Source organism: Anarhichas minor, unplaced genomic scaffold, assembly GCF_050575085.1.
Source record: "Anarhichas minor isolate MPS153535 unplaced genomic scaffold, ASM5057508v1 ptg000028l, whole genome shotgun sequence".
In the NCBI taxonomy this organism is placed as follows: domain Eukaryota; kingdom Metazoa; phylum Chordata; class Actinopteri; order Perciformes; family Anarhichadidae; genus Anarhichas; species Anarhichas minor.
Window position 1 is genome coordinate 6,759,308 of NW_027466474.1, and position 18,352 is coordinate 6,777,659.

The following is an 18,352-nucleotide window of genomic DNA, read 5'->3' on the forward strand; positions in this document are numbered from 1 at the left end:
AAGACCAGACAGAAATGATGTTCTTTATGCAAATCCTGAACGCCAGCCTGAACATTTCTTTAACCCACCTGAACAATTCCAAACACATTCAAACAAACCCTCGCCAAAACACACAAAGCATCTTGTCTGTAGCACTACAGCTAACGATAATGTTTGTGGAGTTGAAGGTAGAACACCAATCTTTTTCATTGTCTCATCTTTCTCCCCCTCCCTGCAGATTTGCTGGGAAATAAGAATCCTGAGATGGAGAGAGCTCTCGGGGCCATGCCTGCCTTGTCCCTTCTGGCGAGGAGGCCTTGTGAATTATTGAACAAGATGGCAACAGCATGCATAAGTAATATCCCAGAGTCTGCTTGTAAATATAAATACTTCACAGGACGCAAATAAGGCCTTTAAAAGTGAGGCGGCGTTAAGAATGAATGAGGGGAGGGGACTGTTAAAGTCAAAGTGAAGGCTGTGTCTTTACATATCTGCCGACTTCCACAAGCTTTTCTCTGGCAAAGAAAACAACGTAGAGGGCTTTTATCTTCCTTTAAGATGAGAGAGAGGGGAGGTTTAGAGCAGCTTCTTTACACCTTGCATTTACACGATCCGTTTTGTATCCAGAGATGGCCAGCAGATTCATCCGCATTCTTATTTCAGCCTGCTCGCACACATACGAATATGTGAAATCCTCACAAAAGAAAACAAGTATGTCGTTCTACTGGGACAGCTGTCCCTTTTTGTGAAAATTGTGCCTCCCACCTGTCATTTTAGCCACTTCCTGTAGAAATGAAGCATGCTACAATGCTATGTGGGCTTTCAAAAAGAGATACAGGGAAAAGACGAGGGAGAAGGACTTCACGCCGCTTTCCATTTTTAAAGCTTTTGATCTCCGTCGCACCTCTCCCTTTTTGCAAAATCAAATTAGGTCAGAACACAGCAATGCTGCTACTGCTACTTGTACCACTGAAAAGGGGCTTTCTGACACTAACCGAGTGCTGCTGCTTCGGAGAGAATTGTGACTTCAAAGTGTGGTGGAGCAGTTACTGAATGTGTCGTTGTGAAAAAAGGAGGAAACGGGGAAATAGATCGGCTTGTGTCTTGCATCCAAATATCAAGTGTGAGTGTGCATGTACAGTATTGTGTGTATGTGTGTCTGTTTGTGTGTGTGGACGAGAAGGGAACAGAAACACAAAGTATCCTGGGACTGCAGGAGGGTTTGTCGTTGATGATGCAATATAGAGTTAACGGTTACTGTGTGTGTGTGTGTATGTGAGCAGCTGTGCATAAATAAAAGCAATATTATGCATCCCTAGCATATATCTCTCTTGGTGCCTTCACATACAGTAGCTTTAAAATGCTCTCTGTTGTTTCACTAGTTTCCCGCAAAGATTGAACCCTCATCAACGTTTCATCAAACTCTGCTAAAAGATCGATCCAGCTGATACTCTGAAAGATGCCCTGTCGAGAAACAGAGATTTATACCAAACTCTGGGCTTTCCTAACCCCCACTGCGCTACTGCTCTCACCTGTGATAATCACATTAACACTTCACCGCAGGCAAAGTGCATATGAATACACATGAAACCAGCAGGCAGAGGTATTGCTAGTGTGGTTAACACACAGGCCTGCCGAAAATAAATCACAAATTGGCAATAGAAACTGGAAAAGAGAGAGGAGGGAACATGGATATTGACTTCTATTGGTCCAGAATCAGCTGAGCGATGCAGGAAAACTGATGCGTATGGAGATAGTGAGGCTATTTGGCTTCTTAATCTTGTTAGTTTATAGGACAATGAGGAGAGGCATTCAAAAGAAACAAAGAGGCTGTAGAGCCAACAATGGTTCTGTGGATGTAAAGTGGGAAGACCTTTCACCTGGAGCCATGATGATGATGCTGTTACATCAGTCTGTTGTTTTTCCATGCAAAACAGTGACAGCATTTCCTACATAGTGTAAATATCTAAAATTCATTCAGTAAAGTATTAGGTTAGCGCAACATAAAGACTGGAAGCAGGGGAATAAAGGTAGTTTGCCTCTGTCCAAAGGTAACATAATCCTCCTTCCAGCACCACTAAAGCTCACTAACTAACATGTTTGTTTAATCCAGACAAAACAAGATGCAGGGCTTATGTGCTGGACTATTTCTTGGCTGGGCGAAGTGACATAACTGTGACTCTAGCGTATAAGCATATTTCCCAAAATGTCAAACGATAAAATGTGCATGCTAAAATGAACCCTTGGATCAATACAAGCATTGGAATAAATCTGTATCAGTCAAATAACCAGCAATTACACTCGGCTTTTCTGTTTTAATGTCTGAGTATGATGAGTATGATGTGTCTGAGTGAGTGAGCAAGAGGAAGAGAAAAAAAGAAAAACAAATATTGTCCGCGGAGTGGATGTACAGAATAAGTGGATAGTTGGGGATGTTGTCTGGCAGATAAACAAATGGGTCAACACCACTAGACAGGTAGCAGCTCCACTATTACAGTGCAGACATCTTTACTTGCAGTCATATTTGGCTTTCTAACGCAGCTTACTTTTCTCCATAGTATTTGTTTTTACTTGCTGATTCTATTTTCTGCTGCTGTGCTTGGATGGTCCTGCAGAGGCGACCCTCCTCATGGGAGAGCCAAGGCTGAGGATGAGGCCAGGAGAAGAAAAAAAAAAAAAGAGAGAACGGATGGCGCTCAAGTGGGAGCATTTAGCCACGCAAAGTTTGAGATAAATGCCGTGGTAAAAACTCGAGTGGTGTGCCAGGCTAAATGGGTTTCTCTCTTTCTCAGTTTCTCCTGTGAATCTCGGAGGACTCTGTGGCAGCACACTGCTGAATATCTGAGTCACTCAGTCTATCACAGCTGAAATGTATCCTGATGTTTCAAATGGCTGGGGCACTTGAGTTGCATGGTTAGATGGAGAAATGTCAGGCTACACAGAGAGGAGGAGAGGAGAAGAGACGATGAAAGGATTAAAGTGGAGAGGCACAGGTGTGTGTGCACATTCACGGTTATGTGCATCAATCATATCCGTTCTCATGGTAGTAAGTGGTAATTCTCACCTCCCCTGCATAACCATTATCCACTCGGATTCTCACCTGTTCACCCCTTCCTCTCCTCCTCCACGGTGACCTTTCTTTCCCTTCATTTATGTACAGGTGATAGACAATCAGCTTTAATACCGATTAGCTAATGGGGCCAAGAGTTTTGATAAATATGTAATTTGTGTGCAGGAATATTAGAACTTTGAATTAATTTCAAGAGAGTAAGGGCCATGACTACATAGATCATTTGCATCTAAAGTTGGCTTCAATTGCACACAAATATACTGGTATAACATAGAATATGGGGAATAATGGATAACATTTTATAAGTATGATGGAAAACAGGCCAAACTGTATTCAAGCACAACTATTTGTGACCATGGGGGTAGGTTTAACTTTAACCCGTGAATTTAGGACATGTTCTGAGCCTCTCGTTCTGGAGTTATGAGCCAAAACAATAAGTGCCGCATAGACAGACACATGGTAGCGATAATGGATCCACATTTCTGTACTGAAGACTCATAACTTGCTCCTAAAAATGACAATGATTGCAGCTTTATATGGTGCATGTTTAAGTATGCAACAAATGAAGCATAGACAGACATTTACCATGGCAGTGTTAAATAAGGATTAATGAGGCAAATTAGACAATGTAAGAACACATTTGAGAGAATTCGACTCTACTAGCAGATCCAAAGTACTTGCAGTATCCTGAATATAAATCGTGATATCTTTACAAGCCTGAAACAAAGATAAGCTTTGGTACAGGGAGCAATGGACGCGGCCAAAAGAGGGCAGCAGTGATTTTACATTCTCGTCTTTTTTTCTGCAGACTTTTCACACCGTTTAAAGGAAAACCAGATACTAAATAGTGAATCTTTCCAAAGCATTCCTTCATGATATGTACTGTACGTCCTATTTTTGGAACAAGAAGTCTTGATAACTCAGCTCTATCTCTATAAATACAAGCATGGCAGAGAACAAAGACAATCGGAACAAGAAAATCTAGGTTATGCAACACAGTTTGTATAAAATATGAAAAATATGAAAATAAGACAAGTAATTTGGTGCCCCAGTTTAGTTCTCTATTTAACGGCAGAGAGGTCAGTGTGCACGGCGTGTTTCTTTTAGATTGCATCTGTGTCAGAAGAACCTGCTTTCAATGGACAATTACAATTACAGTACATTGATGAACGCTAAAATGTAACATAACTGCACCACAAATAGGAAAGAGTCGTAAAGTCAGAAAACTGACTCAGTAATGTGAATTTGAATCTTACAAAAATAAGCTACTGGCCATCCCAAAACCAGTGCAGCTCGAGCACTGAAACCCCTGAGTAAGATTGTGTTTGTTTTACACAATCTCACTTTAAAAGCTCTTCAAATTTCCTTTTGATAAAACACTAGATGATTAAAACACTCTTTATGCCGGAGAGATCCATTGATCTCTAGCGTTTGAAGCTACCGTGCAGGTATTTTGCTCTAATGATATAGCAGAAGCCTCCATGTTAGAGGCCTCCAAAAGGCAACTGGATTGGATTGTGTTTCTTTGAAAGCTCTAAATAGCCAGTTTGACATTTCAATTAATTACTTCCTTCATACACAACATCAAAAGCAAATCAAATATTTCTGCCAGTTTTCCAATTCTACATCAACTAAACTATTAAGGTATTTAAACACAGGTCAACAGAGTATTTAATCCCGCTTGGCCAACCCTTGATTAAAAAATCTAATAGAAATCCCCTGGCTATTGCTGAAACACAATTGAACATGAACTTCCTCCTTGGCTCAGATAATGAGTGCATGTGATCTGCAGCACGGATCTGATTTTCTTTGATACCATACTTGTGTGTGTATGTGCACGAGACTCACTGATGAAATTTGTCTGGCCGGTGTAGATGGTGTACTGCAGCTCGTAGGAGGTGACGCTGAACTCGTCCTCGGACGTCCAGTGAACAGTGATGGTGTCATGGGAGGCGGTGCACAGCTCGTCTCTTATGGATGGCGGGTTGGGAGCTACACGATGAGGAAACAACAACATGATTTATAGCAAAGCAATAGTTGTACATCGTCATAATAATAATTGTTATAATCTGATTTAATACAGAAGTAATTCTGTCACCTCAAGATTAGTAAAGTTAGGTGCACCGGAGCAGAAACTACAATTTCAAATATAGTAATATAATAAGTAGTAAGTGATCTAAATAGTTATAAATATGTTTTAGCTTGCATGCATTCATGTACTGTAGGTGTCCATCGCACCCAAACGGACGCAGCTCTTACCCGTTAGGTAATCTAGTCCCTCCAGAATCTTCTTCTCTCGAGAAAAGTCAAGGGCAAAGTTGTCAAACGCCTCATTCAGGTTGACGTCAGGAATGAGTACCTGGGAGGAGGCTGTCGCCATGGCAACCCTAAAGAGCGGTCAGGACACGGGAGCGAGGAATGGAAATGTCAGGGGAACGACAGAGAGGTGAGGAGGCAGAGGAGGAAAAGCAGGGGATGAGCAGGAAACGATGAAAGGTGATGCAGAGGTGAACAAATGTGAGGAGAGGGGTGAAGGAGGCGAGGTGACAAGAGGGGAGAGGTGGCAGACAGTAGCAGTGTGTGAGAAACGATGAGGTGGAAAAAAAGGGAACAAAAACATGGAGGAATAGAATATAAAATAAAAACAATATAGAAATGTGCACAGCATCAAACTGAAGTGTCTGCAACCTGTCTGTGTCTGTTAACCCAGAGATCCATTAATACCAGACACACATTGACACAATGACTCCGTGGTCTGTGCAGCTTTGTGGAAACTTGTGCCTATTTCTGCTTTGAGCCTTTTGTTCCTCAGAGAAGAGAAGCCAGCCGGTCAATAAAGCGCCCAGCCAGGCGCTGGAAAAGAATCCGGGCCAAACAAAAAGATGCTACGCTAGCTACAGATTTTGCACCGAGCTTTGTCTGTGTGAGAGAATAAGTGAGAAAGCTTCCAGCCTGCGGAGGCAGCAGGGGATGAAGGTATTACAGAAGTACGCAGGTGGAAAGAGAAACCGCATAGCTGGCCACTTAAAAGATAGATGCTTTTCACCAGAGGCCTGGCATGGATCGCAGGAGCTAATGAGGTTGATATAATGCTGATTTCACGAGCTGCATTACTTTCCAAGATTGGATTTCATGGAAACAAAAAGGCAAACTCACTGGAGGGCTTTGCGATTTGTGTGGCTTACCACTGCATTTATTCATGTGTCTCGTGTCTTTTTTTTGACACTTTCTAAGTGCATATGATCAGATCTATCACCAATAACAGTGTAAAAACTGGAAATTTCAATATTACCTCCAAACAACCACCGATGTAATCAAAGTTTACCATCCACTCCATCACTTTTTCTCCCTTTACTGTGTGTGTGTGTGTGTGTGTGTGCAGACGTGTGTGTCTATACACTAGGTAACCCACCTTTCTGCTACACTTCGGGCAGTCTGGAGGAAGCGGGCGTGGTCGTTCTCCTTCAAGCTCTGTTCGGCTTGTGTGATGAGGGCACTGGAGCGCTCCAGACACTGGCGACAGTTTGCAATCTGCTGAGCCAACTTACGCAGTTTCATCACCTGAAACAAAAACACAAACACACACCATGTTGCTATGTTACGACACACCTATTATAATCATTTGCTCAGTCTGAGGCCTGGAAGGAGCCTGTTTTGGTGAGCGGACTGTTGGTCTCTATATGAAGCATTCATCATTGTGACACCAATCCATAAATATGTTCTTGTGCTTCCAGAAAGTATGATTAAGCTTTTTTTTTGCCAAATTGCTCTAAAATTCTGAAGTCTGAATTTGTAGCAGACCCTGAGATGACACCTACTAGGTGAAACCAACAAGTTGCCACACTGCAGGCTATTGCGATTTTTATTACAACACTAAAAAAAAAACACGCCTCTGCAGGAATTTTGGATAGATATTGAATGTGTTCGACACTATCTTGTCAGATGAATCTTTAACTTATGTGCAATTAATTTAACACGTAGAAACGGTGAGCACAGGGCATTATAACAGCTTATGAGAGGAACTGATGAAAAGAGGAAAAATGTAGCAAAAAATGCTCCAAATAAACGTCTCATAAATCTGCCTGTTCTATCACCTTTTAACGGCTGTCATGCACTCAATAATAAACCTCTAGATGACCTATAGGAGACAACGTGATGCAGGGTCATAGACAGGAAAACACAGTGACAAACACCAAGAATGCAGCGGACAGGACAAAGTCCTGCTGGCTCGGTCATAGTTGAAGCAAGGCCAACTATCAGGCCAATTATCTGATATAATGAGTCATAAATGTGTATTTCTGTGAGCAAAATGCTGATGATGAGATCACCAGTCAGGCCAGGGTTCAGACTCTTTATACACAATCATAAGCACACAGGGTTTTGTAATGTTCTGTTCTATGATGATCGAATGAGCATAAGGAAGCCACCGCATGCTCATTCGAGTTAGAGTAATCCATTTATCTTTATTATGGCTCATGTCCTGATTCCTCAAATGAACTTAGTTTTATATAACTCTCCACAGGAAACAGCGCAGACTGCTTGTGAGCCTGGAGACTGTCAACGAAAGGTGAGCCGATAATTTAATACCAGCCTCAGCATGGAGAGCCTCTCAGCAATGATGATTAAATAAAAACCCTTGTTGAACTTTATGAATGGCAAACGGTGAGGTAAAGTTGCTTTATTGTCTTAAAAAGTACACTTCTAGTATACAGCTAACAACCTGAATCTCTGAACACTAAAGCTAAACAAAAAAGAGCGGAAACATATAAAATGATGAGTGCCCTTAAAGAATTAGTCATTTATATTATCAGCAACACATTCTTTGTTTGCAGGGCGTGAATTATGCAAACTAAAAATATATAAAAAAACACTGGGTGGCAATCGGTTCAGAGCTTGTCATCAAAAGCTCTCAAAGAATCAAAACTGTGTATAATGTGCACTTTCTACTGCTGGTGCTGCTCAGAAGCCTCTCTTAGCTGCCGACTTAATGGATTTTTCAATTGATGTCTTCGCTGCTCTTCCACTAAGTCCGTCCTAATCTCTTGTCCCTAAAAAACAACATTTGAGCAGGTTGTTGACCGCACGGAGACGAGAGGCGAGACGGGTTTAATGGATGTGTTATTATTCTGCAACATGTGTTAAAAACAATTTTAGCGATGATTGCTCTCTCTCTCTCTCTCAGAGTAATGGACTATACGGCAGGGTCTGTGTGTGTGTGTGTGTGTGTGAGAGAGAGCGTCTCACCTCCTGTAAAGACACACTCATCTGAAGTTGAAAAATTACAGTCCAATCTCAGCTTAAATGTTGGGACGGTGGAACGTTTTTGAGGACAGAAAAATATATTTTGCAAGCACACAAATTATATTTAGAATGTTATTATTAGCGCTCAACGGATAATGTGAGCTCTGTGCTCACAAAATGTATTTGTGTGAAGCTAACTTTGCTCAGATAAGCAGTAGCAAACTTAAGTTGTTTCCCCCCTGTTACCGGTCTTTCTAAACTCTACGCTCGCTCTCTACTAAGCTCAGCTAACCATCTGCTGGCTCCAGTATACATTTACTGTGTATGTACTCTATGGATATGTGTATCAATCATTCTCATCAAACCCTCGACAAGAAGACAAAAAATGTCAAACTATTCCTTTAAAGTAGTTTTCAGGAAAGACTCTGATGAATAGAAACACATCTTGAATGAAAGCAGGAAGCTGGATGTGAACAGCAGTCAAAGTCACATGCTTTGTAAACCCAACCATCGACCACAACCTCCACCCAAAGAGGATTCTGGTGTCATAACATCGTCACGCTACTTCTGCCATTCCTTTTGAGACGCAGCAGTCGTAATTGGCAGAGCCACAAAAGGGTCAGTACCGTTTTATTTATTCAAACAAATACCTGCTGTTGTTATACTAATAACATCAGTTTTTGAGAAAACAGACTTGAGTTGTTAATCCTCAAGGCTCAAAAGGAGTTTAAATAGTTTTCCGAATGAGTAGCAGAGAAGGCTGGAGGACAAGCAGAGTCACGTGATAGAGACGCTCTTGCACACACCAGAACATGGGAATAGTGTGTGTGTCTTGTTTGGGCAGGGAGAGATTAGGCATGACTGCCGAGTCTCCTCGGAGAGAGAATGGGAGCACCTTGCACAGCTCTGCTCACCATGATCACGCCGGCATAATCCTGTTATTCTGTTGCAGAGTCACCTCTGAACACTTTCCTTTCCGACACTGTTCTTAACAGAAAAAGAAAAATGTTTTTTCGTTTGGGGGGAAATGCCTAAAACAACCTACGTTTAGTTGACCCGAGTGGTCTCCTCTCAAGGCAAACATCCCTTTTAACACAGCCGTGATTATTTGAATTACTGAAGGTGTATTTCATTTATCTTTCTTGACCCTTAAACAGCTTTAAATATGAACACATCATCTGCTGACATCAATCCAGCGCTCCTCTAGTGTTCCATGTGTACTTCCCTCTGTCCTCCGTCTCCTACATATCACTCCTCTACCCTCTACTAGACAGCCTTTTACAGACCCAGACTCTCAAGAGAACAAGCCTTGCTCTTTGTCAGCGGTCACTGCGGTCACTGCGGACACCCCCCCCCCACACACAAACCTACTTCAGTCCTTGTGTTTAGTGTTTGGAAATCTTTCATCTTTCGACAAAGCTCTTTTGCTGTCTCAGAGGATCTTCCACAAGCACTTAAAACCTCACCTCTGGGAGGGTGAGATTTAGAGTTTGCCTCTGTCCTGAAACCCTTGGTGCTCAAAGGGCAACAAACCACCCATAACCACACGGGCACGTGTGCAGTCCACACACACACACACACACACACACACACACACACACTCCACACACACGTACACTAAGTCCTGCAGCAACAGTCTCTGCTGCCACCTCAGATACTTTCCACACACATTAAGGTTGGCTGCCTACGTGTGGAAGAGGCCTATTGCTGCTCTCTTTTTCCTCGCTCATCTTTTCCATCTCTCCTCAAGCATCCATGTGATGTGTGTTTGGGTAAACAAGCGGGCAACTACAGAGGCAGCCTTTTAAAAAAAACATCTTTGAGAGACCTGGATGAATATATTCCTTCACACGGCACTTCTGCTCTCTTATTCAATCGCTTGTACAGAAGTTAAAAAAACAAACTGTTTCTCTGCCAGCGGACTGTGACCCAGAGCTGAGTTTCTTAAATATTCATTTACATTTAGTCTTAATGCCCCTTTATGGCCAAAATCAGTGGATGTAGCTTTAACTTACTGAAACCACCCATCGTCACAATTCCAGACGACTTTAAATATTCCTCTAGTAAAATCTCTCTCGAGCCAAAAGCTGAAAAAAAAAGAAGGTATGAATGCATCCTGAGAATCTTTTACCTTGGATTCTTTGATCTTCACAGCGATGACCTGTTTTCTCTGGCGGATGATCTCCACGAGCTCATCACACTCCTCCAAAAGCTTGGATTCATGCATGGCTGTGTTTACCTAGAGACAGAAGCAAACACATGTGAACATAATGCTTCTCTGTTTGTAGGGAGCTTTGTCAGATTTCTGGATTGGCAGCCATGACTGATCCATATGATCACGTACATGTAGAGAGCATCATTTGTTTTGTCCATGTCACTGTGCATTCTGCACACAAAGCAAAGCTAACAAGACGTGCTCCTGGATTAGAACTAACTTGCTATCTCTCGAGATAAGTGATTTCCAAATCTTTAGTTGTCACTGGAAAGACAATAAATAAGTTTACATTACAGAGCAAACACTGATCCAAGGAGCCTTGCAATGCATACAGTAGATACACTGCTTGCTCCACAGTCATCCATCTAGTGGGCATTGAAGGTGACAAGAAATTTCATAAAATAATGTGTCATTCTCTAAAATGTTCTGTTTCTTGCTGCTGGATTTAAATCATGTATTGTCCTTGTATGAAATACTACCATCTTACTATATTCTTTTCTAAAAACATGTTTATTTCACTCATTATGAACAAGAAATATGTTGAGGATTGTTGGAATATTCGACTCTTCGTTAAAAAAAGCTCCCGAAAAGGGCCTGTGCAGACACTCGTTAATTCACTGAAAGGTTTTGCGTACACCACGCCGATTTAATAGATTCTGTGATTATTTTAGGAGCAAAGTTGCCAAGGCAACTCATCATCAGCTCACCATCTCAGGCTAACACTGTATGAACAGCCAGCAACTTCAACAAACACTGTGTGGGTGCGTGTTATACACTAAGGGAGTCTGCTGAACTGAAAAGCTGAACTGCTACCAACAGTTTTGCCAGTTGTAAAATACAATTATAACTACACCAAATTAGGGGGGGGGGGGGGGGGGGGCTGTTTCACCAGCAGATTTAATGTTAAGGTCAGCAAACACCAACTTGTGAATTCAAAACCAAATTTCTCCTCTGAATGAAATAAAAACGTATCTCCGCACGTCACACAGACAGAAACCGTATCACTGCTTTGTTTGCTCCAGGAGCTGTACTTTCATCATGATCTCCACATAACTGTACACTATGTTCTTGTAAACTGATGTAAAGTTGCCACAATAATAATGACAGGAGTCACCATTTTGTCTACGGGAGCCACTTCAAAACATCGGAGAAATCACAGACTTACTCCAGAACATACTCTGCAACCCAGCGCGGTGACTGTGGGGCGCTTTCACTCAAACTGTATCTAGTATGGAGGAATTCCACGAAAAATATCCAATAGAGGCTCACCATCAACGGTGGCCTTTACAACAGCACTGCTGCTTCATCTGCTTCAATAGTTCTATAGTGTTTATTGCCACAAAAGCACTGGTGAGTGTTTTCTGCAGTGCACTGACTGTCGCATAGAGTACTGCTGAGCTGGCAAACATTATACAGTAGTACAGCCGCGAATGCTTTGTGAGGAGAGACCCTTTCACTGCTCTGACCGGGTTCGACAATTTTTAAGTTACATTTAAATTAAAGATCACACCAGCAGTGGGACAATAAAGACACACACGTGTATGCTGAAAGGTTCTGGAAAACTGAGGCAGAAGATCGAAGAAAGTCTCTTCATTGTGGATTTGGAGGCACTTCTTAATAACTAGCTGTGGGAATGAAGAAAGAGTAAATGGGTCGCAATGGCATTAAAAAAGTTTTCTGTAAACTATGAATAAATAAAAGAGTTGAATTCTGCTTTATTGCAACTCTTCTGTAGTTATAGTTTCTCATAGAGGAGTTTTGTTTATATTATTATAAATAGTTTTACCACCTGTGGATTTTGTCTCTATACTTTTTACGGATAAAAACAAGTTAAATTTCCGCTTGGGGATGAATAAAGTACTATTCTATTCTATTCTATTAATTCAATTTACGTCAGTGCATTCTCATATATGTCCAGAGAACGATTCATCTCCTCTTGAACAGTCCCTCATTCTTACATTTCACTGGGTTGTGACTTTCTGTCATGCTGCAGACTATCAAACTACTTACCCAACAACAAAGTTCACCTCATCACTCCACAAAGCTTATTGCTCATTACAATGCGCCGATCCACTTAAGCCTCTTTATTCACACACACACACACACACACACACACACACCCACACGCACACACACACACACACACACACAATTAATTCTGCAAAGAGCAATCTTATGACTGCAGGTTAGTACTTAAGCAGGATAAATGCAGCCGTCCAGGATCATTGTGAATTACAACTGAGCTACTTGGCAGCTTAGAGTTACGGAAACAATCTTCATCTCCGTCCTCCTCCTGTTTCACCTCACTCAAAACCTCCTCCTCCTCCCCCTCCTCCTCTGCCAGCTCCTGACATTGTTATCCACCCCCTGCTACACAAACACTGTCACAAACTGCTCATCTCCCTATTCATCAGGCTCCTCTGCAGGTGCTCTGAAATCACAGTGCCAACTCCACGTTAAACTATACTGTGGGTCTATTATTGGAGTATGTGCAAAACAACCACAGCAAGGTTGAAAACTCTTTCAGTGTCAAAGACATTTCCAGCTGTTCCTGCGATCAGGACGGTTGTAAAAATCAGCTTAAAGACTGTCTGAGATGGACTGAAGAAAAGCTAAAACCAGTGTGCTCATTTAAAATACCAGGAAGTAGAATACAGGTATCTTACTGGCTGATGATATTTATGATTAAGATATTTCTTAAATTGCCATTTCATATTTTTTCTGGCAGTTGTATTCATCCATGCAGTTGCAGCCCATTTGCTACACAAGAAAAACATGACAAACAAAACAAAACAAAGACAGTAGTGCATTTCTGTAGTGCGTTTTCTGAAGTTGCATCAGGAGGAATGTAAACAACAGCAACGAATTAACAATTATCTGGGCAGATGATATGGCGGACATCTTAATATGAAAAATGTGACTTGTCCATCAATTTCGAGTATGTTTGAGCACAAAGCTTTGTTGACGTTAATGCAGCGGATATCCGAGTGCACCCCATTCTTGGCCATCCACTTATTATCTCACAAGATAATAGAACAGGTCTTATCATCAGCAGCCATAATTACACTCAGTAAGGAGATGCAGACATAACAAGCGACTGAATAGTATTAAATAAGCCCATCTAGACAATTATGACACAATGTAGCCCACAGATTGCAATCTGACAGCAGAATCATTAAATGAAATGTTCATTACGAACCCTTCCAACTCTCGTTCTCTCACAGAAGGGTTACACTGAGCCCATATGCTCCCATACATCATTAGTTTGAGTTCAGCTCCAGCACTATGTCAAGATTAAATTTATCGCCCATATTTGTACACCAAGTACTGTATTACTTACAAGCTGAAATGAAATAAAATGAACCATGCGGCTACATTTGTCTTCTGCCTTCAAATGACTGACAGCCACCATTCAACACCCACTCTGCGCTGTTTCAGCGAGTAATGACGTGACTGATGTGTTGGGCCAAGCGGAGTCATTCGGATGTTGTCGATCACACAGAGGTGGGCTGAAGTCCAAATGAGGGGGAAGGTTTTGAGCTCCCCTGATATTCTGATTAACATCGTAATCTCTCACTATTTCGCGGTTTTGCAAAAAAATCTGTTGACTCCGGAAAGATTAACTGAATTGTGAGTTTTAATGATTCAGCAAATTGCATTCAGTCGTTATAAAGCTATGTGTTTTTGCTCAAGAGCTGCAACACCATTAAAAGATCCCAAACCCTGGCAAACAATAATAAATCCTCCGCCCACCCTGACATAACGAATCCAAATGTATCTTCTTAAACTGTGAATCTTTACAAACTGATGTTGCGTTAACAAGCATTGTTCAAACTCACACACATTTATTTTGTTCCAAAAGTTTCCATACACACATACCAACTATGGCAGGAGTATACAACGATTCACAAAATGTCTACGTGACATATAATACATTTTTAAAAATGGTAAACCAAGAATAAAAGCGCTCAGTATGAATATTTCCTTCAGTGTATGCATTTTGCAGGGCCAAGGAGGTGTTGGAATGAGCAGATACAGATCGTAGACAGTGTGTAATATCTTAATATTTTGCAGGTTTTTTAAAGGAAGAGTTTAAGAGGACGGCAGCCTAGGAATGTCACCTCTAACAGATGGCAACTCTGAGACAGTCAGACAAGATCACACGTAATGGGACATCCGGTGTCAGTCACTGCTTGTAAACTCCGATCAAACTAAGCAGCGCTGGTCAAATATGAATCAAGATTCAGTTACTGCATTGCCTTTTTCCTCAGAAACATGTTTTAGTGTTTTAGCAGCACCCCCAGGGCCGGAGAAAGGTTTCTCATTTTTAAAGCTAAACAGTACACTCAAATATGTTTCTGAAAACATTGTTTCAAACTTTATTGCAGGAGTTGACATGAATTTACATTTGCTCGCATTTGATGTTGTTGTATAGTGTTTTACAAAATATTGTTATACTGTTAATACTGTAAATGAATGATTCTAAGCAAACTGTAATAAACAAACTACAGTGAAAACACAATATAACACATTGAAGACATTATTATATTCAGATGTGCTTTTGCAAACATTTGCGATATTGTGGTATGTAAGAATATTGCAAGACATTTGCCCTAGCCTACATCACACCCACAAACTTCAGAATGTCGACATCCGGGGTATCAATTGCAGACAACAAGCACAGACAATTGAACAATGGACGGCTCCCAAAATGACCCACTCTAGCCAAAGAGGCTCCCATTCATACTAAGTGAGGACTGGTCCGGGTTCGGAACAGCTGTTAACCTCTTGCTGACACCAAAACCTTCACATCTTGAACCAATTGTGTGCTCATTCCTCTCCAATCAGCCTCTCCTGCCTCCTATCCCACTTTACTTTTTTCCACTTCTTCCTATTATACCTCTGGTTCCCTTTCTGTCTGCTTTACTGAGAAGACCCCTCCACCCCCTCCGTCTCTGTCTCTCAGAGATGATCTTCTCAGAAAGATGGCAGGATTCAGTCTGACAGCTTTATCTCTGATGCTGTCCACAGATACGAGGATAGTTCCCAGAGATTTATGACACCAGTGTGGCACCTGGCTTTAAAACAAAGAAGAGCGGCTTTATGCATCGCGTAAAAGAAACTGCGAGACATATATTATGGGTGTTATGTCAGAAAGAGGTGATGAATGGAAATGCTTCACTGGTAATGAATTTGAATTAAGGCTTTTTAAGCCTACAAAGTGTGTGTGCGTAAACTTTTATATGCTAACCACATTTACTTATACAACATTAATCAACTATTAATCGGCATATGATAATATATGAGTTTGGAGATAAATCTAGACAGTCCTGTCGAAGTGGTGAATTGATTGTGTTGCAGTCTTTTTAGCACACTAGCTGATGGCAGTATTGCTCTGCACCACTTTGATCCAACTGAAATATATCTCAAAAACTATTAGATGGATTGCCTTGAAATTTGTACACACAGTCATGGGGCTCAGAAGATAATGATGTTAGTGATCCCCTGACTTTTCCTCTAGCGCCACAGTCAAGTCACAGATCTCAACATCTACTTGATGAATTGGAACAATAATCTTGAACAGACATTCATAGTTCCCTGACTAAAGGCTTTGAAGATCCTCTGACTTTAATCTAGCGGTCCAAATGTTAATCCGTCCCATCTGCCTCAGTCTTAGTTCATGTGTAGTGCTAAGTATAAAATGTTATCGTGGCAAAATGCTTAACTAAGATGGTGTACTTGGTAAACATTAGAGGCCTACCTGTTACACTTGAGTGTGTTAGCATGCTGACATTAGCATATGGCTTAAAGCACTGAAGCTCTTTCACTAAAATGAATGGACTCGACAGATGAAAAGAAGGAACATTAACATAAGCACTTAACACAAAATCGGGGAAGTATATCATTTCACGAATGAAAACATGGTGTGGCCATCGGGTTAAGGCACAAACAATAACAACTGCATAAAGGCGAGAATTTTATTTCAGTATATGCCATTATCCCGCTGTATTGATGTCCTCATCTTCGCCTGAAAGTGGAATTGCAAATGGCTTTGGAACTATGAGAAAGGCAAACAACACCAGCGGACTCTTCGATCTCACTGATGCTCCGGTAGAAAGGTAAAGAGAGGCGGGATGAGACCTGATACAAAGGATTAGGCGGCATTACAGCCATCTCGACACAGCTCATTGATATTCTGCACACAGTGGGATCAGCTTCAGTGTACATAAACCTAGACAGCTCTGGCTAACGACTTACAGCTCAATGTTTAATCAGTAGACATACATGTCTGAGAATTAAACCCAGTGGGCTTCTGTTTGATGTGAATCTTCCCTTTTTCCATCAGGCCTAATACACACACACTTACAGCTTTATTAGTGAGCTAATTTATTTCCTCCCAACTGGCAAAACAATTCTAGGGGTTGTAAAAAAACGGCTGCTGCTTTGACCGCTTTCTCAACCAATACTAACTCGATACTACTTGTGTCTGGATGTTCCCTACCTTAAGATACAATATGTGAGCTAGGCAATCAACGATCATGAGGGAAAGCCCTCATTAAGAAGCCGCCAGAAAACACCCCTCATCACAACACAAGCCGAGCTGCAGGAGGGTAGTCGACCCACAAACAGAGAGTAAGACTGAGATAAAGTGGGACAGAGAAAGATGAAAAGACAAAACACATTGTCAAAACACATTCAGAGAAGAGGGAACACAAAATCAAAAACTTCAGAACAGCGAGCTGATTGTTGTGACAGAGGAAAGAAAGAAAATTTGACAAAGTATTTGCAAACAAATATTACACTAGAATTTAAAAAAAATATTTTCTGAACATATTTTGTATTACGACAGCTTGAAAATGTGTAATTGAGATAAACAACATGCAGGTAACATGGGACATGCTTGTGGGTATCATCTCAGCTTTTACTTTGGCTCTACATTGAGTTTCAGTTGCCATTGTATCAACATATTCAATATCAAAGTGGTTCTCGGGGGAAATGCTCTTTGCCAAACAGCCTCACTGAGTGTCTCTGCTCTGCTGTCTATTAATATCCAGCCAGCTATCTGGCATTGAATGGATAACAGTGAATGTGAGCTCAACAACAATCATTGCAAAAGCTCAAGGATCATGCCATTTTCCTCCTTTTTTTAAGAAAGCAGAACACTCGTGACATTCTGAATGTCATTAAGCGCAGCAACAGAATTAACAATCCCACACCAAATGATGCGATAAGGTGGGAGGCCTCCCAAGAAAGAAACACATCATCAAGTCATCTTTCCTTAGACTGAAGAGAAGAAATCTCCCCGAAGAGATCCCCAGGAGAGCAGGGCTGCATCGCTGCTGTGTGCGCCGACACACTGAAAGCTGACTCACACTATGTTTGATCATATCTTCGGCACCAATACAATATGATGCAAACGAGGAGGAGAGGAAACCAGGTCATGCTCAAAGCCCTTCAGAGCTTTCTTACTTTGTGCACACACACAGTGCTATATTGCATTATTGCTTAGCGTTTTCTTCCGCACGGCGCCTGTGTCTGTTTCGGTCAAAGAGATCATTGGTTGTCACGCTAACACTTGCGTCCTCCTTCTCCTTTTCCTCTGCTTGCCCTCTCAATCCTGCACTTTCCCTTTCATGTCCCTCTTTCTTCCTCTCATTTGTCCTCCTCTCCACTTTCCTCTCCCCTCCTCTAAAGAGCCACATTAATATGAACTCACCTGAAGATATTACTTAATTGAATTCCTCATGTCAATAATTGAATCAGCCTCTTGACATTGACAACACTCAGGACAATAGTTCTCAATGGGTGCGACAGGGAGGGAACATATATAGTTACGTTTCATAATT

At 41.4% G+C, this 18,352-nt stretch overlaps 1 protein-coding gene across 1 annotated transcript in view; it reads right to left on the reverse strand.

Annotated features, from left to right (window-relative positions):
• Positions 1-18,352, reverse strand: part of mid2 (midline 2) — a 103,505-nt gene that overhangs the window by 18,710 nt on the left and 66,443 nt on the right. Inside the window, exons 8-11 of the mRNA XM_076103633.1 lie at positions 10,422-10,529; positions 6,462-6,610; positions 5,309-5,436; positions 4,898-5,041 (exon numbers count right to left, since the gene is read on the reverse strand). Of these exons, the coding sequence (XP_075959748.1) occupies positions 4,898-5,041; positions 5,309-5,436; positions 6,462-6,610; positions 10,422-10,529 (529 nt within the window). The remainder of the gene's footprint in view (positions 1-4,897; positions 5,042-5,308; positions 5,437-6,461; positions 6,611-10,421; positions 10,530-18,352) is intronic.